Source organism: Propithecus coquereli, unplaced genomic scaffold, assembly GCF_000956105.1.
Source record: "Propithecus coquereli isolate 6110/MARCELLA unplaced genomic scaffold, Pcoq_1.0 Scaffold83, whole genome shotgun sequence".
Classification (NCBI taxonomy): Eukaryota; Metazoa; Chordata; class Mammalia; order Primates; family Indriidae; genus Propithecus; species Propithecus coquereli.
The window spans coordinates 1,057,753-1,083,965 of NW_012154507.1; the positions used below are offsets into that span (position 1 = coordinate 1,057,753).

At 36.4% G+C, this 26,213-nt stretch overlaps 1 protein-coding gene across 1 annotated transcript; it reads right to left on the reverse strand.

Moving 5' to 3' along the window:
• Nucleotides 1–5,849: 5,849 nt before the first annotated feature.
• NAA30 (N(alpha)-acetyltransferase 30, NatC catalytic subunit) lies at nt 5,850–25,365 on the reverse strand. The gene is made up of 5 exons (XM_012663834.1): nt 25,213–25,365; nt 24,181–24,946; nt 18,940–19,063; nt 16,990–17,045; nt 5,850–9,276 (listed from the first exon to the last, which is right to left on the reverse strand). Exons 2-5 carry the CDS (start codon nt 24,943–24,945, stop codon nt 9,139–9,141), a joined length of 1,083 nt encoding a protein of 360 aa, XP_012519288.1. The 5' UTR covers nt 24,946; nt 25,213–25,365; the 3' UTR covers nt 5,850–9,138.
• Nucleotides 25,366–26,213: the final 848 nt, after the last annotated feature.

The following is a 26,213-nucleotide window of genomic DNA, read 5'->3' on the forward strand; positions in this document are numbered from 1 at the left end:
CATCAAAAAGAATTTAGTGATCACTCTGCATATCACAGAAAGCTTGAGGTAGATCTGTGAGCCCCACAACAGCCATTCAGCTAGCTGGCTGTTTCCTTAGTGCCTAGCACAGATGCCTGGCCCAAAGCAGGTCCTCAGTAATTGTTTAATGAATAACTGAACGCGGCTACCGCTTCATGGCAGAAAATAATCTCTCCTGATCTTGTGATGCAACAATAAGGAACACTTAGAGAGAATGTATACTTTCATGAATAATATAAGGAAGGAGGAAAATACATAGATTGATTGTCTGCCAGTTAATAGCTGTGATACCTCTGAGAATTTTAAACTCCTTTCTATGGTGTACCTTAAGGCATTCCATAATTAATTCATTTATGTAATAACTACTTTATGCCTAATACGTTCCAGGCGCTGTTGTAGGCAGTGAATGAATACAGCCATGAACAATTTCCCTGTTGTCACAGAGTTACACTCCAGCGAATCCACATCACTACCCTAAAGGGTAAATATTGATAACCTCATTTTCATGAGTAGGGAAATGACAAAGTTTTTCTCTTATAGAATGCTTGAGATCCCTGGCCTGTCCAGTGGTTAAGTGGCACATGTTTTGTGTATTAACAGCCATTTCTATTTGAAGTCAGCTTTAAGACCAATCCCCATCATTTAACATTATATCACCACCAGCTGATACTTTAGTTCAAGCAAGTTTTTACTGGAGAAAAAGGATCCATTAAAAACAAACTATACACATACACATATACAGACAGAAACATATATAGATTTCCTGTTTGCATTTCTGTAGGCCTAGCATAAGACAATATTAATATTATCTGATTTTGCATAGTGTTAAGTATTGTTACATATTTTAATTAGACTTCAAATTTGATTAATAATCAAGGTAGTTTTTCCCCATGTAACTCCTTTCTTTCCCTTATAAAAGTATTTCCATGGGCTTACTTGAAATTCCACAAAGTAAAATTTTATCTTAAAAATGTCAGAGTTATATGTTAGAGCACAATATTTAGAAATCTAAAATTAAACATAAATGATTTAATCAGATTATTCATTTCAATTTTCATAGAACAAGACACCACATAAGGAAAGTTTGTTCTGAAAAATAACTCCCAGTCTCCTTGAAGGATATTACAGACCTAATTACTGGAAGCCAATTAAAAGTTAAGAAAAACCACTTAAATTGAAATCTCTTAATGGATTTTATAAATTAGACCTATTAAACATTTTGAGAGCATTTAAATCTTATGCTGAATAAAACAACAGTATTTAAATAATTTAGTAGGATTCATTAAAGTCTTAATTCATCCAACAGAATTAAACACTGGGCTCTACCCTCTTTGGGTTTCATCAAGTACTGTGTGTAGTAGCAAGAAAACTAGATCTAGGAGACTCAGGAGGCCTGGGTCCAAGTCACATCACTGCTGTGTGACCTCAAAGGTGTCACTTGAGCACCTTGAGTATGGATTTTTTAATCTGCAAAATGAAAATATCTTTCCATCTCAAAACATCTTCGTAAAGACTGAGTTAAAGTAGGTCAAAGTGCTTTGAAAACTATAAGGCAATCTCACTGCATGCTATTTGTTACTATTTATTACCCAACTGCCCTCCTTGCAAAGGAGAGAGAACATTAATCACAGGTTTTCCCCCCAAACTGAGAGGCTCACATCCCTAAAGCTGCAAGGATCCTATAATCAGGCCAGACCACAGTGAACTCCTCCTATTAGGTTGTGCAAAGGTGTTCTGTGCCTCCAGTTGGCTACTCTTATAAACAAAAAGAAAACTGGGCTCACTAGTTTGAGAACAATTCTGTGGCTGACACTCAATATATTTAGTGTAGCTGCAGTACAATGAACTCATAAAATCATCTAATTTTATGCATTTCTGGCAACTCTAGTCAATCATGAGGTTTAGAGCTTCTTTTTAAATTCAGATAATGGCTATAATGAATTTATCTTGAACTGTTCTGCACTCATCCCCTCAGACCATGATAATTGGAGTATCTGATAGGGTTGTGTTTATCTTTGCCCGACTTTAGGTTATCTCCCAAACTGTTTTCACTTGCTTAAATCATCTCTATTAAAATTTTGTGTATATATCACCTATTTTTTTCTGTCCTGCTCACCCAATTATCTTTTCTGTCATCCCTTGCTGATTATATTTCAAAATGCTACCCCTTCTCCTAAGTCATTCCTCAGTTACCATTGGCAGTTTCACCATATTCATCAACTCCATTTTTTCCCCGGTCAGTATTTGTCTATATTATGCCCATAGAAAAATATTAGGTACTCAGAATTAGTGTGTGTGAGAAAGAGATAATGGTATCATGGTTTTGTTTCTTTTTTAAATGAGACTTTACCATAAAATATAAGCTCTGGGATGAATGGGGCCAGATTAGCCATGGTGTTGGGCCTGGGTGATAAGTACATGGAGAGCTCATTATACTTTTCTGTCTACCTATTTTAATATTCTCCATGATGGAAATACAAAAAGTTTTTTGTCTTCACTTGCTATAGTCTGGTCTACTCTCATATGATCTAGTTTAATATTTAGATGACTTTTGCCACTTAGTGCTACAAAACTCAACAGCAAAATAAAAAATTATAAATTACTGTATTATATGTGCAACAGCAGCTACCATTTGTTTACTATGTACTAGCCTACCGGGCACTGTTAAGGTGATTTACATAAATTATGGCATTTATTCTTTACAAAAAGCTTATCAAGTAGTTATCACTAAAAACTCAGAGAGGTTAAGAAAGTTGACCAGTATCATCAGGATGAAAATAAACACTTGGAACATTCATTATCAGTTTCTAATATGAAGAATATAATTATCCCATAATAACCCAACCACAATGTTCACATCCATATTGATGTACTTCATTTCCATATTATCATAGCTATTCAGTAGAGTTGGCCAAAGACAAATTTGAAATCAGTTTACATTTACCTAGTTAATACTTGGCAAACTTACAAATTTTATTTTATTTGCATTCACAATAAAATCAAGTATAACGCTAGCTGACTGCAAAGAGTCACTGTTTACAGCCACAATTTGGAGAAAGGGAGGTATCAAAGTTTAAAGGCAGCAGGTTCAGCCCTGTTAAAATGATCAACAACCACATACAATCATGGGAAATCTGGCCCTAAAGATGACAGTGACCAATCCCCTTCATGTTAGGGCACTGAATCCTCTAAGTAGTTCACAATATAATCAAATTTGAGCAATTACATTATATTTTATACCAACCTTTTAGAGTTTCATGCAACTGTGGATTTTAATGCAACACAGTTCCTTAAAAATGTCAGTACTTTAATGGAAGTAGTACATTCCTAAAAATATATGCATTTTTATAAATTATTACCACTGGCTTTAGTTCTGTAAAATATTTAATTCCCAGGAAATAAAACTTCTTAAGAATGCCTATTTAAGGGGCAAAATGTTTTTATTTCTTTTTTGGTTCATGCAACCTGCTGGCTTTTAAAAAGGGTTTCTTTGGCGTGAAAGGAAAACATAGGACACATACAAATCTTTGCAGTTGTAAATGAACAAATGAGGGCACACACTTCCTGGAATACAAATCTCACTAAATAAAAATGTTTACTAAAAACCCTCAGTCAAGAGGACCAGAAAAGTCTATAAACGTTTTCAAGAAATTTCAAATTGATTCACTATGTAACAGATCCAGCAACAAATGTTTTGATACAATTTCTTTAAAAGCCAGGTCCTTCCCCTAGCATATGGTAAATTACTTTATTTACAAGAACATACATACAGATTCTCAGGAAACTGAGGTATTAGAAAATTGAGATATATTCATACAGCAAAGAGGTAGTCATAAAAATCCATAACTAAAAATAAGCTTATTTCTTAGCATTATAAAAAACTTACATAATTAGACTGAAACTATTTCATTATAACCCCTGTATTGTTGTACACATTTTTTAAAGTAGCAGAAGATAAATTTTGGCACTTCGGTGGTCTTTATTATTTCTAGGTCTTTTTCATAATTTAAGTGTCTTGCTAACAGAACATGTGCTTTCAACTCCCTCCCCAACAGTGTTAACAGGCTGTACCAACCCAGGCACTCTCTTTGCCCAGGTGTTCACTATCCCCACTCCTGCCCTTTTGATAAATCACACTTACCAAGAGGATCAACTAGGTTCAAGGGTGACACACCCTGGCCATGGAACACTACAAAATTAATCTGGTTCTTTTAGAAACAAAAACACTTGCCTTTGGCTTCATCAGTATGGGTGATCTTCCAGATTTGGCAAAAAAAAAAAAAAAAAAAAGGAGAGGATAAAGTATAAATACGATAGACCTACGTGTTCCAGTTTAACCACTGGTAAAATTAAATGGCCAATCTCATTTAGAAGTGAAATGATTTCAGATTCATCTAAAATGAGAAACTCTTAGGCCTAACTATACAAAATGTTTTAAGGCTAAAAAGCTGAGTCTCATCACAAACCAATTTCCGGCACTTGAATCTTAGTCTCTGCAACCCAAGGAACTTACAACAATAAAAACTTTAAAAAGCTGCATTTCACAGAAAGGCTACTTCACAATGGGGGAGAGGAGGGAGGGCAGATGGGAGGGTCGTCAGACACTGTTTATTAATGAAATACATTGTCAATATGAACAATTCAGCTATACTCTTGCTCACAGGCAATTTTTATTTGTGATCCTTCTACTTCATATTTCAATAAATTAAATAGTATCTTTTAAAAATCCTATACAAAAAATGTTTTCCTGTTATTACTGCATAAATATTATCTAAAGCTATGTCGTCCAATACAGTAACCACTAGCCATGCAGCTAATTTCAATTAATTAAAATTAAATGAAATTAAAAATTCAGCTCCTCAATTATTCCAGCCACACTTCACGGGCTCAGTATGACTATATGAGGTTACACATGACTAGTAACTACCATATTGGAGAGTACAAAGAACATATCCATCATCATAAAAAGTGTGACTGGATAATGGCACTGATCTAAACAAAGTGCGGCCATGCTGTGTGCTCCACATTTTTTTAAACTATTTCTAAAAGCTGCTTATAAAAAAAGTATTACACCACCTTTGGGGCTACAGTTTAATACTGATCTGTGTTCACAGGTGTGAAAGAATAATGTCAACCTTCTGGTCCTTATTTAGACTGAATTTAAGAAGTATTTAGAGTTCCACATAAGGCCGAAGTAAAACATGAACTCAGGTATTTTCACATTACTATTAACATAAAGAACAAAGGAAAGATCTGTCATGCATGAGAAAAGCAAGTCAGGAGTTATATGATTAAAACAGATCATCTCATCCTTCCACTAATATCCAAAAATCTTGAAATATGAAAGTGTATGCAACTACTATTTAAATCTCCTCACAAGAATGGGGCAGAAGTCCCTTTAGATACTGCTCTATTTTACTTTGGTGTCTTAGCAAGGGAAAAAAAGATTGTTTACAGGGGGAAGCATTGTACATAATAAATTAAAAACTACCTTAGAAATAAACCACTATATGGTACAAAGATTAAAAAGATAAACTTTTGGTTTAAGACATGCAAAAATGCTCTCATTTGTATTGATATCTGATATATGAGTTGACTAACTTTGAGTACTTTTAGGAAAATCAAGTTCATGTTGTTACTTTCAAATCTACTTTTTCAGAACACAAAATAGAGTAATAACAATTATATCATTTCTTCTACATAACTCTTAGATGGGAGGCAGGAAGTGGAGAACGGAATAGATTGCTTGTTGTTGTTTTTCTTAGTAGGAAAAGCAAAACAACCCAATCATAAAATGCACACAGCTGTATCTAAAAGAAAAATGCAAACACAACTTAACCATACTTTATTTGACTGCATCTTATTTAGACAGCTTGCACATTTCAAATCCCATTAAATCTTTCTCTCCAAAAGGATATGGGACAATAGAAGAAAATTATGCAGCAATATCCAGTCATCAAACAGCAGTCCAATATTTTGAGATACACGTGATATTTTATAGATACTCAACTCATATCTGACGTCAATATAATTTATGGTTATGTTTTTACAAACCTGAAAGCCCTGCAACATTATAGCACTCATTTTAGTGATGTCATGGTGCACTGAAAAGTAACTCTGATGCACTACCAATTTGATTTTATCTATGCTCCTGGAAAGTGATGAACTTCATGATTTTTAGACACCATAATAAATATACACATCCAGTCTTATACATGTCAGCCAATACTATAACACAGGGCAAGGTAAAGTTAAAACATGTGACAAACAAACTCCTTTACACAGATTTGTCGAGCAAGTCGGGAGGGTAATTTAGGGAAGAGAGGCAGAAAATATTAAAACCAATTTTTTAATAGTAATATTTTCTATGTTTCTGATTTTGCTGGTTTCAACTTCAAAAACTACTGTCTGGTTTCTGATCTGTGGACTTTTCTAAAGTAGTTGCATCCCAATGTAAGGGAAATTATAATCAGCCCACACATCAAAAATGGTAGTATACCCGTTAGCTTCTTCAATACTAACATATATAGCTTCATGGTAGCATGTATAAAAATGTTCAGCAGTACCAACTGCCAAACCAGTGTCAGTGAATAGTACAGTCAGTCTTAAAGAGGCAGCACCCCATTAAAAGAAAAGTTGCACCGATTTTGCTCAGTTTTAGCCAAGTGAACTCACTCTATCAATTATAAATGGGATTGTTTTAAGCTTATATAAGAAAAATAAAAACCTAATGTCAAAAAGTAAATTAAAGTTTGATGCTACTTCAACTTGGAGACTTTTAATGTTGGTGTTATCATGCTAGAGGTTAAAATTTTAACCTACTTAAGTAGATGCAATTTTTGCATACCCAATTAAAGACGTAAGGTATACTCTGATACTCAATAGACACCAGTAAAACAATATGGCAGCTACTTGACTTTTTAGTCACATTAGTTAAGGTCATGTTTACAAATGCCCAATCTGTTCAGTCAATTCAGCAAGTATGGGGAGAAAAGGTCCGTAGTGACGGTTTTGTTAACAACTTGAAAAAAGCATAAAAATGGCTGAACCAATAACCCAGCATGTATCTACTTTACAATTGTCCCCATTAGTGAGTCAAGGGAATATATGTTCACCAACCATTACCTAGGAGCCAGTAAGTCAAATAAAAAGGGGTGAAATAAAATTAGATAAAATAAATATAATGTTTTAGCTCAGTTTTTCCTCCATATTAGAATAACAGAAGCATCACTATCATTGGTATTCTTCTAAATGCTATATCCCAAATGAAGTTTGACCAAAAACATACTCAAAATGGTCAGCTGAAAAGCTGGGTACTGTGTGGTCATCTTATTTTTAATATAACCAGTGTTCTGCCCATTATACTTTCAAGAGCAATATAAAATGGAAAGAAAAAGTTTTATTTAAAAATAAAGAACTATAAATGATCCCATCAGCAGGAAGTCTTTATTTTCAAATATAAATTGTGTATCTTTATTTTAAAAGTACTTGTTACCACGTTCACTTTCAAAACACTATTCTGAGCAAGGAGCAGCTTTCCTTTAAAAAAAAAAAAAGAGAGAAGCAACAAACTTTCCTGAAAAGGGGTCTTTACCAACTGTTAATGGAGGTAGGGTTTTTAAAAATACAGTAATTAGAGCCATAAAATAAAATTCAAAACAAATCCTAGAGCAGAAGTAAAGCATATTCAAATGGAAACAACAACAATATAGATTCCTACAAACATTTTCAACAGAGAATGAATCTTTTTTCTTATGGGTACCTAGGTTTTCCAGTTAAATAAATTATCCATCAGAGGTTTACTGACTCAACTGAAAGCAATTAACTTTAAAACCTGTTACATTGCACTAACTGGCCAAAACACAACGTAACTAATAAACATGGTGACTGTTAAGAAAACCCATAGAACTCATACCAAAAAAGATATTCATTTCCCCTTTTGTTTTTCTGGAGGAACAAAGCAAAGCTCCCCCAAGAATTTGCTCATACAAGTGAAAATAAAATAAAAGCAGCTTAAAATGGATACAATACACCTTGAAATTTATTTCCAAGACCAAGAACCAAAAGTGAAGCATTTTAAGAAATGGAAGCAATGTGAATCCAAATCAAGTGGGATAAACAAATTCCAGCTACTCTGTAAAAGCTGTTCTTCACAGCTTAGCAATCATTTTGATTAAATAAAATCATACCAATTTACATTAATTTTCTATTCTTTTCCAAAATTCCCTCATTCTCAAAAAAAAAAAAAAGTGCATCTAAAACCCAGCAATTCCTGGCTCCATCAACTTTTCTCATCTCTTTTGAACTATTTCTCAATTTTCTAAGTAGATTTAACTTCTTACTGTAAGGAAAGAAGGGACTTCTAAAGTAAACCATCTGTCACTCACCTGGAAAAAGTATCCAAATTATAAAAATCTGAAATAATTTATTATCAAATTTAGAATTTAAATAAAAACAAAAGTTTGCTTGCAAAGGCCTTAATGGAAAAACAGCATGCATTCAAAAACTAGAGATGAAGACAAATATACTTTATCTACACAGGCACTGGCAGACACAATTTAATTGTTATCTTTACTCATTGTAAGACATAACCCACCCTACATTTTTTTCATTCACTAATCACTGAGATACCAATATTCAAGAATGGAAAATGTAATATTGGAAAAAAACCTAAAATTTAAGCGTTTCACTCACTCCCTTCAGAAAACTAGGGCAGGTTTTGTGTGAAATGTTAGTATACTTAGAGACTTTTACAATCCACATTGGCTTTTTTAAGGAACAAAAATCATGTTCCACTTACTGGTTCTGTGATAAAATGATCACTGTGTAAATAACATTGTCAGCAGACTTTGCAAATGAACAAACAAATCTTGGCTATCAACTGGCACATTTTGTTGGTACCAAAAGAACTCTTGAAATTTAAAACAATCTCTTTTAATTCAGAACAAATGTGCCATGCCAAAGTGCAACAAATATTGTGCGACACTCAATGAGACACTGACAGATAAGAGCTGCATGAAAATTACTAAATCCACCTGCAAAGCAATTCTGTACAAATTGCATTGCATGCAAAGGTCGACTCTGTGCGGTTGGAAGTTGTTCCTTGATGTCAGTTTCTCAACGCAGCCATAGTTTAAGTCGCAGTGCATCAACTCCATTTAAATAGTATCTGAACAGCCTCTTATCTCGAACAAAACCAAGATTTTCATAAAGTTTCAAAGCAGACTTATTTGTAATTTCTGTTTCCAAAACAACCTTCAAAGAAATAAAAGAAAACTAAGTTATAATTACATACTTTGAAAAATCACTTACCAAGTAAACAATCAGATCAAATATTTAAGAAAAAAACACTGTACACTAATTTGTTCAATTATCAATACTGTGTGATTTTCTTTTATTTCTACCTCCCTCTACCAAAACACCCTCTATCCCATCTTCCCAACTTTTATACATATAGCTCTACTGGCCTTTTCTATTGATTCTCAACCTACCTCATGGAAAATTATAAACAGAGTGAGCCACAGTTACCGCTGGGGTGTCATAACCCTCAGGTGTTTGGAGTGGGAGAAAAATGACAAAGTATAATTAAACAAAGGCCCAAGAGAAGCATATGAGTCTCTTCCTGTTTTATCTCAAGCTATTAAAAAGTGTGACAAGAATTCAAACAGATGTAAATAATACAGAAAAGACAGTACTTCAACTTATCATATCTAAAACTGAACCCATAATCTGCTCTTCCTCCACCATTCTATATCTGAGTAAACAGGATCTCCATTCCACCACACCAATGCCTCAAATCTGATACCTGGAGTCATCTTTGAACCTCTTGCCTCTCCACCTGCCTATATACATCCAAGCACTGAGTAGTGTCAATTCTTCCTCTTAAATCTCTCTCAAACTGGTCCTCTTCTTTCTATCCCCACTGATACCACCACTCCAAGCTACCATCAACCCTCACTATAATTAAAAGAGCCTCCTAACTCAAGAGGTCTCCTATTCTTTACAGCTGCAGTCCTCAACCCCTGGGCCATGGACCAGTACCTGTCCACGGCCTGTCAGGAATCAGGCTGCACAGCAGGAGGTGAGCAGTGGGCTAGCAAGTGAAGCTTCATCTTCATCTGTATTTACAGCCATTCGCCATCACTTGCATCACTGCCTGAGCTCCACCTCCCTCCCCACTCACCCTCTGTCCGTGGAAAAATTGTCTTCCATGAAACCAGTCTCTGGTGTCAAAAAGGGTGCAGACTGCTGCTCTACAGTACAGTAGAGTACTATAGTTAGAGTGATGCTTTTACTAATTCCCAACTTAAAACCATTTATTGACTCCCTTTTATCCTCAAGATGAAGTTCACAATCAATCTAAAGAGACCTAAAGGCCCAGCAAGATATGACCTCTACCTACATTTCCAGCTTTGCTTTAGATTTCTCTCCTCTTGCTCTTCATGCTCGACACTAAAATTTCAGTTTCTGGAACCCACCAAGATTTTTCCCACCTTAGATCATTCACATAAACTGTTTTCTTTCTGGAAGAATGATCTTCCTATCTCCATCACTTTTGCTCTTAGCATGTCACTTCTAGATTGGGTGTGGTACTCCTTTCCTTTTATACTACCCCGCAACACTGCACTGCTCCTGCGAAATACCTGATGAGTATATCAGGTCTCCTATGTGTACTTTCTTCACAGCTGTTTCCACTGCACCTAACACACTGCCTGACATCCAGAGGCCCTTAAATATTTATTAACTAAATGTATACTTAGTGTGAGGAATAAAAATTATCTATAGGGTACAATGCACACGAGCGTGGTGATGGGTACATGAAAAGCCCTGACTTCAGCATTATGCAATTCATCTATGTAACAAAGAACACTTGTACCCCCTAAATCTACTGAAATTTTTTTAAAAAATGTGTCCTTAGTGTGTTTGTTACATTACATACATTAAAATAAATGTTAAAAGTATTGCCATGCTTTTAAATGACCAGAATACTTAAAAAGAAAGCATCATTTTAAAAGGCAATTACCTATACAATTAATCATCAAAGCAAATCACAGGCTAAATCTGAACCTTTAAAAGATCTAAAACCAAGTAATTAATAGTTTAGGATCAAGTAAACATGTTCCTAGGTAAACCTTAAATAACAGCTGTACAGCAAACTATTTGGTTTAAGATAAGAATTAAAAGTTAACAATTTCTCCCTGCTCTTAAAAAAACACATCAATTTTCAGTAATGTGTGTCATCCTATAGTCTGGAACACTCCAGTCTGGTCAATAAAAGTTTTCAGTTTTGAATAATTCTCTTGGATAATTCCTGAAATTCTATTATTAGGTCAGCACCTAATTATAGCTAAAATGTTAAATCAGAGCAAATATGAGAAACACTAAAACTGCAACAACTCAAAACTTAGAATTGATTTCACAGAAATAAAAAGAAAGACAATTTAAAAAAAATAACAGCTAACATCTGCTGAAGTTGTAGTATGTGCAATGTAAAGCATTTTGCACGCATTATGATGTCATTTTATTTTCACACTATTCCTATGAAATAGATGTGGTTAGCTCCATTTTACAGATGAATGAAACTCAAGGCCACCAGTAGAATAAGGACAGAACAGAGTCCAAACCTGAACTAGAGCTTAACAGTAACTACTCTATGTACCTCCTCCCAACCTATCCCCCAGATTATTTCCCACTGTAAAACAAAGCAGCAAATGGGAGATCTAACCTACTTATGACAAGATGAAGGGGATTCTAAGTCCACCCTCATTAATACTCAGCAATCTAAAATATTCAAAGCACATCTGAGGCTAACTACAGCTACACATACACTTGAGGTATGGTTAAGAGTTGGATTCAGGTTTGTTTGCATCCTAACAGATTAATGAAATACAGCACAATTACATAGAAAAAAATTACACAAAGGACAAACCTAGTTAAAATGTAAAGATTCTCCTGGCACACTCATATTTTCTAAACAAAGGGATTGTGTATTATTTGACACAATTTTTAAATACTTAATCACTTAAATTATAAACATATTAAAAGAGTATATGGGTTTATATTGGAAAGAAATTCACTATAAAGCTACTCTTTAAATCCACATCATGGGAGTATTACATAGGAAGCCACTAAAAAGTCATCTTTTACATTATTGGGGGTGGGTGGGTAAAACAATTGGACCTGTCTACCCTTACATGCATATATTTTAATCAAAAAATAATTTAGACCTCCTTGGTTTCTAATCTAATTTAGTCATTATTGCTAATATGATCTTATTCTTTTAATTGTACAAATACAGTAGGCTATTAAATTATCTGTCTAGAATTTACTATAACGTCTTTTGTATTACCTTCATATTGCTAAAAATAGGTAGCATTAGATTAAACAAATTAGGTTGTAGGGAAAGTCCTGGGTTTGAATAGCAAATTGTAAACAGTCTACAACAGCTCACCGAGTATATTATTTACAGAAGAGAGAAACTGCCTATTAAAAATAAACATATGCATCAAAAAAAGAATGGAAAGAAAACAACACCAAAATAGAAAGAAAGGTGTTTGCTAGAAAGGTCGTGGTGAATCTTCTATTCTGTAATGTTTATTAAGGTTTTTCAATGAGAAAAATGTTTTTAAGGTAAATAGCCAAAAATCAGATGACATGATTTTCAACTAAAAATATTTTAAGAACACATACTATACACCTAAATTCCATTGAGATATTCTGATTCCATTTATTCTGATCACAGTTAGCTCTGGCTATTTACATCATGGTAAATCATATCTTAAAAGAAAAAAAAGCCTTCAAATTTTCAGAGATGAAGATTTCAAGAATATCTACAGCTTAAAAGTAAAGCACTATTCATCATATGGCTCAATCACCTGTCCATATTCTAATTTATTTCAGAAAAAAGTACACAAAAGTAAATAGTCACCATGCAGGTTTATTATTTTAGATACACAGATCCCACCTTAAAAATTACATCATAGAAAACTCATTCATACTATTTGTATTTATATTACTCTTTCCCCTAATGTAAAACAGAAATGCAAGATACTTTTCCTAGCCACTACACATCTGGCAGCCAGAGCATGTGGGGGAGTTGTAACCAAATTCAAGCCAGATCAGCAAATGGGTAATGCGCTTCTCATTCATGAAGCAACAAATCCAGTTGTTTCTCTTTTTGAAGCTATAATTTTTAGTCAGCTCCAAATCTATATTAATAGGAAATGAAAAAGATCTTTAGCTATGTTGTTTTAACATGTCTAATTCTGATAGAAAAAGTTGGGAAAATCATAGTAAGGCAAAATGAAAATATCTATCAGACCAGGATGGAATAGCATTAGTATTTGGGCAAAAACATGACCTACATTTCAACTCTGTGATTACTAACTTTGGTTTAATTTACTCTGAATTTAAAAGGGCAAGCAGCAACCAAGATCAATATAAACATGACTCAAGGTCACAAATACATTCGGCACTTTTTTTAACTAAAAGGCATTTTAATAACTTGGTTAACCCTGCTGATGCTTTTCAAACAATTTTACTATGGACAAAAATAAAGATAATTGCCAGTCTTAGAAAATTTACAGAAAGTTCAGAGAAAGACAAGTTAACAATAATACAGATCAAAATTCAGAAGTGTTTAAAAAGAGAGAGGGGTACAAACAACATGCTAGATGCACAGAACTAATTATTAAACAGATATTAATCAGGTAGTCTATCACAAATGTCACACTAAGCACTAAGAATATAGCCACAAACAAGAAAAGGCATCTCTATCCACCATAGTGGCTAAGACACACACACTGAACAAGTGAATTTAAATGCAGTACATATTACAAAAACGGAAGTAAAAAAAAAAAAAAAACACACAGAAAGTGTAACTGATTTTGTCCAGAAGAAAACTTAAAGGAGTTGATGGTATCTGAATTGGGTCTTAAAGACTAAGAAGTATTTTAATAAGCAGAAAAGCTATTAGATCTAGCAATGAGAAAGTAGTTTCACTGAAGTGGAGGGGTAGAAACCAAATGGGGTGACATGGTATTATTATGAAGTGGAAGCAACAAACACACCACTATCAAAAATTAGAAGGGAAAAAGGGATACAAGGGTTTATTGCTAGTATGGCTGGTTTAAAACTGAATAAAAGGAGTAAAAGCCTGCCTTACAAAGAGTAAATAAGAGCTCTGTCCCCTCGTACAGCAAATTCTTTATCTGAACAATGTGGGACACAGATAAGCAAAAATTTTTTAAACCAAGAAAAAGTTCTCTAATCCAGAGGCAAAGGTATTCAAACTGCAAGAACAATCTATTTAAAAATTATACAACCGGCCAGGCACAGTGGCTTATGCCTGTAATCCCAGCACTCTGGGAGCCTGAGGCAGGAGAATCACTTGACGCCAGGAGTTCAACATAGCAAGAACCCATCTCAACAAAAAATGTTTTAAAAATTAGCTGGGCATGGTGGCACACACCTGTAGTCCTAGCTACTCTGGAGGCTGAGGCAGGAGGATTGCTTGAGCCCAGGAGTTTGAGGTTACAGTGAGTTATGACTGTGTCACTGAACTAAAAGACTGAGCGATGGAGTGAGACCCTTTCTCTAAAAATCATACAACAGGAAAAAGTTCATTAAGCCAACCCCATTTCAGTCTAAAGATTATACTCATTGCTTCGAAAGAGAAATGAATCAACATCAGGTTTTTAGGCCCACAAGCAAAAGATTTACTCTCCCATAAAAAAATTTATTTATAAAAAAAAAAATCTCTCCCCCAAAAAAATTTGTCCCACAAATTCACTAATTTAGAATTTAACCTTGAGACTGAAACAATATAATCAAAATCCCCATATTCAGCTCAGAACTTTCAAAGAAAAGCCAATACTATTTAAAGATTTGATTAGTTAAAGCAAAGCACATGGCCTGCCTCGCAGGTAGTGACTTAGGATAACTCAGAAAAGGCTTTAACCAAAGGAACATAATAATTCCTGCTTATAACACCTCTATTCACTGGAAACCTCTCTCTACTCTGTAGTAGATCAAAACATAGTCTACCATACCAAAGATTTCTCCAAACTGTTAAGCAACTTTTGTGAAGCCTGACTTCTCTTCTTGATGAGCTGACTACACAACTGTGGCTATCATCCAAACATAGATTTATACTCATGAATATATCCAGTCCAATACTCTCCTGAAAATTTTAGTTATCAGCCATGCAAATGACTTTGGTTATTGCATCTTTTATTTTTTTAATATTAAAAGATGTGAAAAATGTGAGATCCTTTGCCACCTGTGAATTATCTATTGAGTAAAATAAGATAGCTTTAAATCCCAGGATGCCTTCACCACACTACACAACATTTCTGTTGGCCTTCTCATAAAACTACCATGTAGTGTGGTCTGTCAGAAAATAAACTAATGTGAACAAGGAGCATGAGGATACTCTGGAGTAGGTCGGGCGCGGTGACTCACGCCTATAATCCTAGCACTCTGGGAGGCCGAGGCAGGAAGAGCTCTAGGAGCTCTGACCACTTGAGCTCAGGAGTTCTAGACCAGCCTGAGCAAGAGCGAGACCCTGTCTCTACTAAAAATAGAAAAAATTAGCCAGGCGTGGTAGCATGTGTCTATAGTCCCAGCTACTCGGGAGGCTGAGGCAGGAGGATCGCTTGAGCCTAAGAGTTTGAAGTTGCTGTGAGCTAGCTGTCGCCAGGGCACTCTACTCAGGGCAAAAGAGTGAGACTCTGTCTCAAAAAAAAAAAAAAAAAAAAAAAGAGAGAGAGAGAGAGAGAATACTCTGCAGTAAATCTCATATTCTAACAATGAAAAGTGTTCATGAGATATTGTTAAATCAAAAAAGCAATTATTATTGCAGAATAATAATTATGATTTCATTTGTATTTTAAAAAGTTATACATTTGCATATAGGTATGCTTAGAAATTGGGAGGATGCATATTAAACAGTTAACAGTAGCTATATGTAGAAAGAAGAATAAAGAGTTGAAAAGTATGAGAACACAAAGGACTTTGTTAACAAAAATACAAGCACACATATAATGTTTAATGGCCATGTATAAATTTTGTACAAATAAAACCTACTTTTTAAAAAAGCTACTAAAACAAATTACTTACTAAGGTTAATCTGTTGGGAAAAATTACCTAATTTCATGTATTTTGAGAACTCTCTAAGGCACATTTGCTCTCCGATAACAAACACAATTGTCACTGGTATTAATCACAAAGTTATTAGTTCAACTTTGTTCCTCATTAGTCACCATTGTTATAATAAAGACATATGCATTTCTCTAGTTTATACTTGTTCCCTTCCATACTGCATAACAGTAAATGTCAACATTCCCAATCATCGCCGATATTTATTAAGCACCTACCATATATAAGAGCACAATGCTGTAGAATACAAAGAAATTATTCCTGCCATCAGGCCTTACGAAAAAGCTGAAGAGGGAAAATGCTCTTACGTTAATATACAGATAGCTCTACTCTGAAAAAGTGCTTATGTTCCCCCTACCCAACCTTATTATATAATGCCAAGAGACTTTTTTCAAGTGTGAAATGTTCTCCATATGGGCTGATAGTTTTCCCATGGTTAAAAAAATAAAGGTGTCAGAGAGACACTAAGGCCATTACGGAAACGAATTACAATAGAGTTTATAATAAGAGCTACCTTAAATGACTTCAAGGATAACAAAGCCTCTGAATACTAATTCTTTACTGAAAATGCCTAAGATTTCACTTTTACATTCTGACACATTTTGAAGAAATTTTAGTTCCGTTATCTTAATAGTGTTCTAGGTCAAAATTCATGTGTTTTTAAATGGAATATAATTTTCCCCACAAGCTGCATTTGTGTAATAATAGTTTGCAATGAAATCTGTAGTACAATTTTTATAAAATATTTATTAAAATACCCAATAGAATAATGCCCAGGATAAAAGGTATTTAGCATTTAGAAAGACTTACCTCATCACAGTCTCCTTCGACCATGGCATATATAGCTTTCTTAACCAAGTTAGTACCTAGAATATAGATCAGAGTATTAATGAAGAAAAAATACATTATAATTAATTTCTTAAAGATATCGAAATTATGATATTCATAACCATAGAAATGTCAAATGCTGGGTTCTATTTTGAATGCAGATACACAGATTATCTCAAACTAAGTGGGAAAAAATTTAGATATAAACTAAGAGAGGCCAAAAGAATCCACATAACAATTTAAGTTTCTTCTTGAAAGAACTATCTCCTGATATATTTCTTTTTCTCACATGTACTTATTTGCCCCAAGTAAAGGTATGTTCTATCATTTAAAGGTAGAAGGAAAAGGAGAAAGAAAAAGGCAAGATATGGCATGGCCAGAGCAACCCAGGAACTCACTGAGCTAGCCAGAACTTACTGCATTTACCTGAGCTGATCTTGCCAAAGATCTTCCAAATCCCTGGACACAAGGCACAAGACAGCCTCACCAGAAGTACTATGTCCCACAGTGGGTCCAAGAGATTAGGTCGGTTCCTACAAACCTTATAACGAACCTGGGCACAATGAAGTCTGGCACTCCCAATGATAGTGGTTATGTCTGTAAATGTCTAGTAAAACGTGTCTTACTTTAGGGTTAGATATATCTGGTACATTAAAGGGAAAAAAAACCTACCAAACCTAATTTTAAAAAAAGAGAGAAAGACAAATTTTATTTTAAAAATCACTTAATTTTCAAACTACGAACATGAGTATGCATGTATTTTGTGTGCCAAACAAAATGTCTGGAAGCCAGGATGCAACCCTAAAGCCACTGGTTTCTGCCCTCCAAATTAGTCACACAATTGTCTATTATTTATCCTGAGTCCTTAATAGCTCTCTTTAATGCATCAAAGGCTCAAACTTGGTCTATAAAACAAGCCCAACTCATTAAAAATCATAGTGGAAAGCTGTAACACCATAAGAAAAGTTGGTTAAACCTAACGTATTAAGTAAATCTATTTGTAATAATTTCTCATAACATCTAGGACTGTGTCAAACAGTCTTAGGCTGGACAATAACATTCATCTGGTTTGCAAAAAAGATACAAGTGACAAAGCTGCTAACAATTAAATACTGGTACAGGAATCAAACATTTTTTCACAAATACTTATTTAGCTAAAGCACATCCCAAAATTGGACATGCTCAGACAAGTGTGCGTCTACCTGATCCTAAACTGTGAACACAGAGACAGTAGGTCCTAGATATTAGAACAGTAGTTCTTAACCAGGCTTACATCACAGTCACCTGGGGAAGCTTCACCCCTACCCTCTGACAGGACAAACAAGATTCTCAAGGGAGGGGCTAAAACATTGTTTATTAAGCCACTCAGATAATTCTAATGACCCTTATAAACCACAAGTATAAGATTAACTAAACATGCCAGGAAAGGCAGATCCAAGAAAGAGATGAGTTTGGGAATAGTAAGAAATAATAAGATTGTCCTCTCCTGGTCCTCCCTGAATTGTAGTATAATATTTGACTACTAGTACTAAATAACAGTAATAATTTCTCCATCATTTTGGTTTGATTAGGTCTACTTAAGCCAAGTATAGAAACTGCTTGAGGTCTGGGATCAAATACCCCCATAATGCTATTAAAAATTGCAGCACTTCTTATAGTACCCAGTATAATACAAAATCTTTTAAATGTGATCCTAAAAAAGAGTTTGGAGGTGAAAACTCATCACCTGGTACATGTTAAAAAGATAATCTCTCAAAAATATTAATGAAAAATTCATTTTAAGAACTTTTGAAAATATTTTGAAATAAAAATAGCCTTAATTTTCTTCCCTTAGTTTTTCATTTCTATTTATTTACATTTAAGTCTTTTGTTTCAAAACACAAAAATGAAAATATCTTATACATTCTTTCAGCAAAATAATATTTTTCTTACCAATGCCATTTCTCCTGTATTTGGAATCCACAGCTAACATGGCTATATAACCTCTGCGGAACATCTTTTTGTGCATATCCAACTTGCAAACGATGGCACCTACACACTCCTCCCCTACCATGGCCTTAAAAATAAACAAACAGTTATGAAGCATACATTGCCATCAGGTACTGCGCAATTACCCAGAGAAAACAGCAACCAACCATTGGTCAGCATTTTTGAAAAAAGAAGAGATAATGGGAACTCTAGCAAGATAGCAATGACAGATGTTTCAGAAATCTAAATCCTGTAACTCCTTCAAATGTTCTAGTTTTAAAATCTCTCAATATTCTTTAGAACATAAATTTCCTATGTTTATTATCAAAGCCTGGGAGAAAAAGGCAAGATTTCCACAGGTAAATACTCAAGTATTTCCTAAGATTATACATGAGGTGCTTATAAGTACCTGCAATAAAAACCTATGTAAGTTTTGGGAAGGGGGACTATGTGAACAAAATTATTATTATTTTTTTTTTTATAGACACGGTTTCACTCTGTCACCAAGGCTGGAGTACACTGTCCCAATCATAGCTCACTATAACCTCAAACTCCTGGGCTCAAGCAATCCTCCCATCTCAGCCTCCCAACGCGTGCACCACCACACCTGGCTAATTTTTAAAAAATTTTTTTTGTAGACATGACGTATTGCTCTGTTGCCCAGGCTGCTCGCAAACTCCTGGCCTCAAGTGATCCTCCTGCGCTGGCTTCCCAAAGTGCTGGCTTTACAGGTATGACCCACCGTACCCAGCCCAAAATTATTTTAAAGAAAAAGTCTATTCAGTAGGATATGATAAAATCTTGTAAAACTTGCCCATCAGCAAAGTTTAAATTTATAAATTTAAATTTAATAATAAAGCTTTAGTGAAAGCCAGATGTAATACATATTTACACCTGAGTAGGAGATAGATTTTGATCAGGAAAAAAATATAAAAAATTTTCAGAAGCAGTATTATTTATAAGGTATTGCTTAGAATGTACCCAAGAGGTTTTTGTTAACATATGTAAATATATGATGGTCTCATTTTTAGCATACTCCTGACAGCATGGGTCACTGTCATAAAGTTCTTAGAATATCTATAGTCCAAAATCAGAGTTTTATATTAAAACTCTAACATAATGATTTTACAGAGATTTCTATTTTAATAAAAATGGATAGCTTTCCAGAGTACTAAAGGCTTCATGTTAAATTCTAATCATCTCCCATTTTCATTAAGATTTCCAGTGTCACCACTGAAAATATTTTTCAAAAATTCCATCACTCACAAAAAAAATTCTAGTAATACTGTATTCCAGTAAATACAAATAGGGCAATATCTCCAACTGTTTAATAATGTGTCAGCAAGTTTTTGTTTTCTGTAAATTAACTTTCCAGAAGAAACTATTTGAATAACAAAAGCCAGGAATGGGTTAAAAATTAATAAGCAAAGTCCAATTTATACTTAATACATATTTTAACTTAAATTTCTTGTGACTTTTTTTAGTTTGTCATTCTGTAAATTGATTTAAAAGCCTTTTCAAAAAAAAACTGTAGAGAAATCTTTTAGGCAAGACCATTCTAATCTATTTCATGCAAACCTAAACTAGGTCAGAAAAATCTTTTTGAAAATATTAAATTCAACAACCCACATTAATTCATTTATCACACATTCTAAAACTATTTGAGTCAATAAACCTCTGAGGTTATTTCCATTTTTTTCATCCACAATAAAACAATTTTTAAAATTCTTTTGAAAATTGAAATTTCTCTCTGAATCAAGACCTGAAATACTCACGAAACTTGCCTGACTGAACTTTCTGATTTGAAAATAACTCACTTCAAATATATATGTGTGTATATACATAAAATCATCACAGACCAAATGGTATATCAAAAGAGCCAGAAAAAATTTTGGTCTGACCTCATAAGCTAGGCTCGTGTGAAATAAAAATCTATACAAATCTATGAGATAAAACCACAGAACTATACCTTACAGTTAATAAAGCCATCCAAAAGTAAGGAAAAAATTAAAACCACTGAACACAATACAACTAGACAGTACTTTCAAATTGTACAGGAATTTCAAACAAATCTTTGTCCTTTGAGCATGGAAATAATAAGCAAACAAAATATTATAACAGCTCATGCATAGATTTGATTTCTAATTATGAATCAGTAGGACTAAAAATCAGTTGTACACATTACCTAAATATAAAAGCCCAATATATGATACACTGTTATTAAAGTGATTTTGGTAGTGAGGAAGGCCAAAGCTCCATTTTTTTACTGACAAATTGCTGATATGTATATATATAGTACATTTAAAAGAATCACTAAACCAACTGGTTGTCAATTCTTCCAAATAAAAGCTCTGCACATACATTTGAAACTCAAGCTATTAAATGTGTTTTTTCAAGGATGGGAACTGAAAAATCCCAGGCAAGATTAAGATCTAACTCTACAAGGCCAAAGGCTTGTGTCAGTCTAGAAAACTATGAAAAACATAAATTGTGTGAGAGATTCCCAAATTCCAGAACACTACAAATAGAAAACTAGAGGAAGCCAGACAGTTAAATTTAGAACAAATAAACGGAAGTACTATATTACATTACTGGTAGTTAAGTTTAAGAACTTCCAAAAGGCTTCAACAACTGAAAATACTATGAACTCAAAAGAGGTAAAGATAAAATGGTTAAGAATAGAATGACAGTGCCTCACATTTGTACAATACTGTTTTTATTTTATTTAATTATATTTAATACAATTTTTAAGAGATGGGGGTCTTGCTCTGTCACCCAGGCTGTGCAGTGGCACAATCACAGCTCACTGCAGTCTAGAACTTCCAGGATCAAGCAATTCTCTGGCATCAGCCTCCCAAGTAACTGGGATTACAAGCATGAGCCACGACCCCTGGCTGTTTTTACATCTGTTCAGTTATTAGGAAGAATTATAAGAAACTGTCATTTTTGTTAGTCAATCATTGGCAATGTATTGGCAATTTTGTAAGGTTCAACCCCATATATTCCACTTTACCCATTAAAGGTTACCCATGGAAACCAGGAACATGTTAGAGGTTTCTAATCTCTTGAGCTTGATGTTTGTAAAGGCAAGTGCCCCTTGGTGAAGGTAACTTGGTGACACAATGATCTTCGCCAAATGAGTCAAGGGTATGTCATTTTTCAGGTTCACATCTGTTATCATAACGAGAGAGCAGGAGACCTGGGTTCTAGCTTTACCTCTCTGCTACTAAATATCTGGAGATTCCTTAATATTTTTTCGATAAAAAAAAAAATTGGGTTAGATTATCTCTAGGATCCCTTTCGGTTCTAAAATGATGTGATTTAAAATAAACATACACACTTGTATTTTTTAAAAATTTAGTTCCCACGGGAAATTTTAATTTAAAAATATGCCAACATAAAGGCCCCAGTTCTAAATGACCTCTGATTATTTTTTAAGTACTGTTTTATACCTCCAGATTCATACTTGAACCAGTGAATCTTACAGGTCAACCACTTGTGCATATTTCAATTTCTAGATACTCAGGATTTAATGTTAAACAAATTTTGGCTATTAAAATCTAAATTACAAATTAGCTGGTGAATTAGGAGGGGTCTATATAAAATCAAGACTAAAGTTTACTAACATTAAGTTTATCAGAGTCTAAAATGGCAGAGAAGTTGAGAGAGGCCTAGGCAATATCAAGACTCAAAAATTGGCTAAATTATCATATACACAACTATTTTCTAAAACTGACAGAAAAACATCTATTTCAATTTAAAATGTGACTCAATCATCCACTTTTGTGGGTTAACTTACAATTAAATCAGTCTACATTTTTTAGCAATTACAATGGCATTTGATATGGTATTTATAATAGTGCTATAAAACATTTTCCCATAGTGACACAGACATATCTTAGAATTTCTATTTTGATACAATGTTTAGAAGCCTGAAAAAGCAGTTTTCTAGAATATAAAATAGTACCCATAGTTTAAGCAAACATACTATAGAAGTTTTAGCAAGATTAACACAGAAAATAGCAGAATTACCATTATATGCAATACCCAGGTTATATTTTCAGATTTACCACCAGGGTATAGAATCAAAAAAGACAGATTTTTAAAATGTCATCAAAACACCTTGCAGAGCATTACTAAGTGCAACTAAGTCAATGCTAAAATAATGCATAATTAATGGGGTGGCTTTTCCCTCCATCAAATACTCCTTAAAAGCATGTCACCTTTAGTAAGATTCAATGGAAACAATATGCTTGTAAGAATACGATACAAAGCATACACCTGAAGTCAATATTTAAGTTAAAGGTTTCATACAGACCGAAATTGGTCGATATTATTGTGAAGAAATTACCAGCACTGCCAATACTATTTAAATTTTTTTAAAAAAATTATTCAGCTTTTCCAATGGTCTTTTTCACTTTCATGTAAGTAAAAAATTATCAATTATACCCCACACAGCCAGCGTTGCTAGTGTTTAGGCATATCTATTACCAGTTTCTTTAAAAAAAAAAAAAACAGACTAGTAACAATCTCACACTTAAGTTTTCTACATTCCACAAAAGGGTATTTTGTTCAAGTTGCAGGAGTCTTTCAGTCACCAGAAGTGTTAGCGCCTTCTGCAATGGAGTACCAGAAAGCAGGCTCCCTACAACTGTTAATTGTCCTGTTGGAAGTAAAAGGAAACAATCTCCATAATTACTGAACATGCTTGTAAGATTTAATTCTCCAATGTGGCCACAGCAAGTTTACTGACAATCATGTTCACCAAAACATGTTTATGCATACACTCTTCCCTGATTATGGCTGTAATTGAGAGATTAATAAGGCCTGTATCTGAACAGAACCATGTTCAAATTAAATGATTGCAAAGTGCTTTGAGGATGAGGGCGGGTAATTAAAGACGGTTAAACATGATTATAACCTAAAGTAAACAGGACACAAGACCCCTCCCCACTGCCCGCCAGTGAAACTTGCATCATACAGGCTTGCTGCATTTACATTAGTACCAAGTTAACCCGGATCATTAAATCTTACCTTCAAACCAGTTTCGTTAAATAACTAAGAATGTATACACGCAATTTACATCATGTAAAGTACTATGAAATGCAAGATACATCCACTGACACCTTCTTGGCCCTCACACTCCCTTCCCTGCACGGCCTGGATTTCTGCTGGGTTCACCCTCTTTTCATTCCTCCCACTTACCAAGAAGCACAGCTGTGGCCAGTTGTGGATAAAATATCTATAGGTATAAATGGAGTAGGGTTCTGACAGATCTTTGGTGATCAGTCTCATGATATCCGGCATTTGTAGCTCAGATTCATATCGGACATATCGTATCGTCCGATCCTCCCCAGGCTCAACCTCCCTGCCCGAGAGGCTTCTTAAACTGCAGCCGGCAGTCAGGGACGAAGACAGCAGCCGCACCTGCTCGTCTTCCTCCTCCTCCTGCTCGGTGCCCTCGTCTAGTCCATTGCGGGCCACCGCGGGATCGCTCGCCGCCGCTGCCTCTGCCAGGCTGGGGACCGCAGTTCTTGCATTACTGGGGAGGGAATGAGAGGGCCTCTCGCCCGAGTGCACCCCGGCTCCTTTTGTTGCAGTCGCTCTGGGGCCCCCATCGGGGGTGGCCGCGGTCGCGGCCGCCTCGGCTGCACTCAGGACCTTGCTCTTGAGAGAAGCGGCCGCCCGGAGGTGCCGCAGTTCGGGGCTAATCAATCCGTTTAGCTGCTGCTGCTCCTGCGACGGCTGAGGGCAGCGGAGGCACGTATGCCCCTTGGCCGCCGCCGTCGGCTGGCCGCCCGCGGGGCTCCTGCCGCCGCCGCCTTCATGCTCTTCGTCGTCCTCCTCGTCCTCGCTGCAGCCGGCAAGGGCGGCCCCCACCGGGAAGGGGCAGCGGGGCTCGGCCGCCACCGGGGCCGGAGGTGCTGGTGGTGGGAGGAGGCTGCTAGGCCCAGGCGGTACCTCCGCCATCCTAGAAGCGACACAGACCGAGAGGGGAGGCCATGAGACCCGACGGACAAGCGCGGAGAAGAGGGGGCGGCGGGTGGGGACCGGCAGAGATGGGGGGGAACAAAGGCAGAAACCGTCCCTTACGGAGCTGCCCCCCCAATTCCGCGCCGCCCCCCCTCGCTCTTCAGCGCCTCCCAGCTGCTCAGCCGGCCACCGTCCCCGTCCGCCCGGGCCCATCCGCTAGCCCTGTCACCCGCGGCCCCTCCCCAACCCCTCCTCGAGGCTCACCCCGCACCGGTCCCCGCCGCCGCTGCCGCCACTCCTCTTCCTCAGCCACCGCCGCCGCCTCCTTCGCCGAAGCGGCCGCGTCCACCGCCGCCTAGGCTCACACTCAGCCGCCGTCGCCGTAAAGCGCCTCGGCTGTTACCCGGGGTAAAGTTTCCTGGGCCTGGCTTTACGACACTTCCCTGCCTGCCGGCTGCCGGGGCCAAGGCAAAGGGGCGTGGAGGGAGGTGACCTGTTGAGGGGCGGGGACCAAGGTGTGTCCTGCGGGCTTCACCCGAGGCCGCGTGCTAATGGGTGGGGTTATGGGACCGGGAAGTTGCAGAGGGTTTTGGAGTCACCGTCTCCCAACCCCCTCTCCTCGGCTTTGGGGGCTCCTCAACCTGCGGTGCTTGCCACGCGGGGCTAGGCAGAGATGGACCAGGCCGACTCTTGCTGCTCCAAGTCCGCCGCCTCCACGGAGCTGCAGCGAATCTTGCCAGCCCTGGGCTTGTGGACCCCACCGTTTACAAATCACCTAAAAATGTCTTTCCTCGGCTGCACAGCCTTTAGTGTTTACGCTGACCAGAGTGACGGACGTGGGGGAGGAGCAGTATAAAATGGAGCAAATCAGGAAAGCAGACCCAAAAGGAGAGGAAGCTTCGAGCTGTGAAAATATGGGGATGGCTGTCGAAACCTGGTCGTTTGCAATGTGAATTAAGTTTAACCGGCCCCTTTGAGGCAAGAGAACAGGTAGTCCTCTTTCTCTCCCTCTTCATCCCCTCTTCCGCCCCTACCCCCGGAAAATTGGAGGTAAACGTGACTAACAGGTGCTGGACAACTGCAAGCACTCCTAGGAAAGGGTTAGAGAGAGATGGTGGAAGAGAGTGACCAGGGCTAAAAAGCACGTTCCTAAACTTACGGTGCGAATTATGATAGTTTGAGCAGCACCAGTAAAGAGGTGTCCTGATCCTTTCAAGTGGTCTGCCTAGCGGGTGCAAAAGGAATAGAACTGCAGCACACAATTG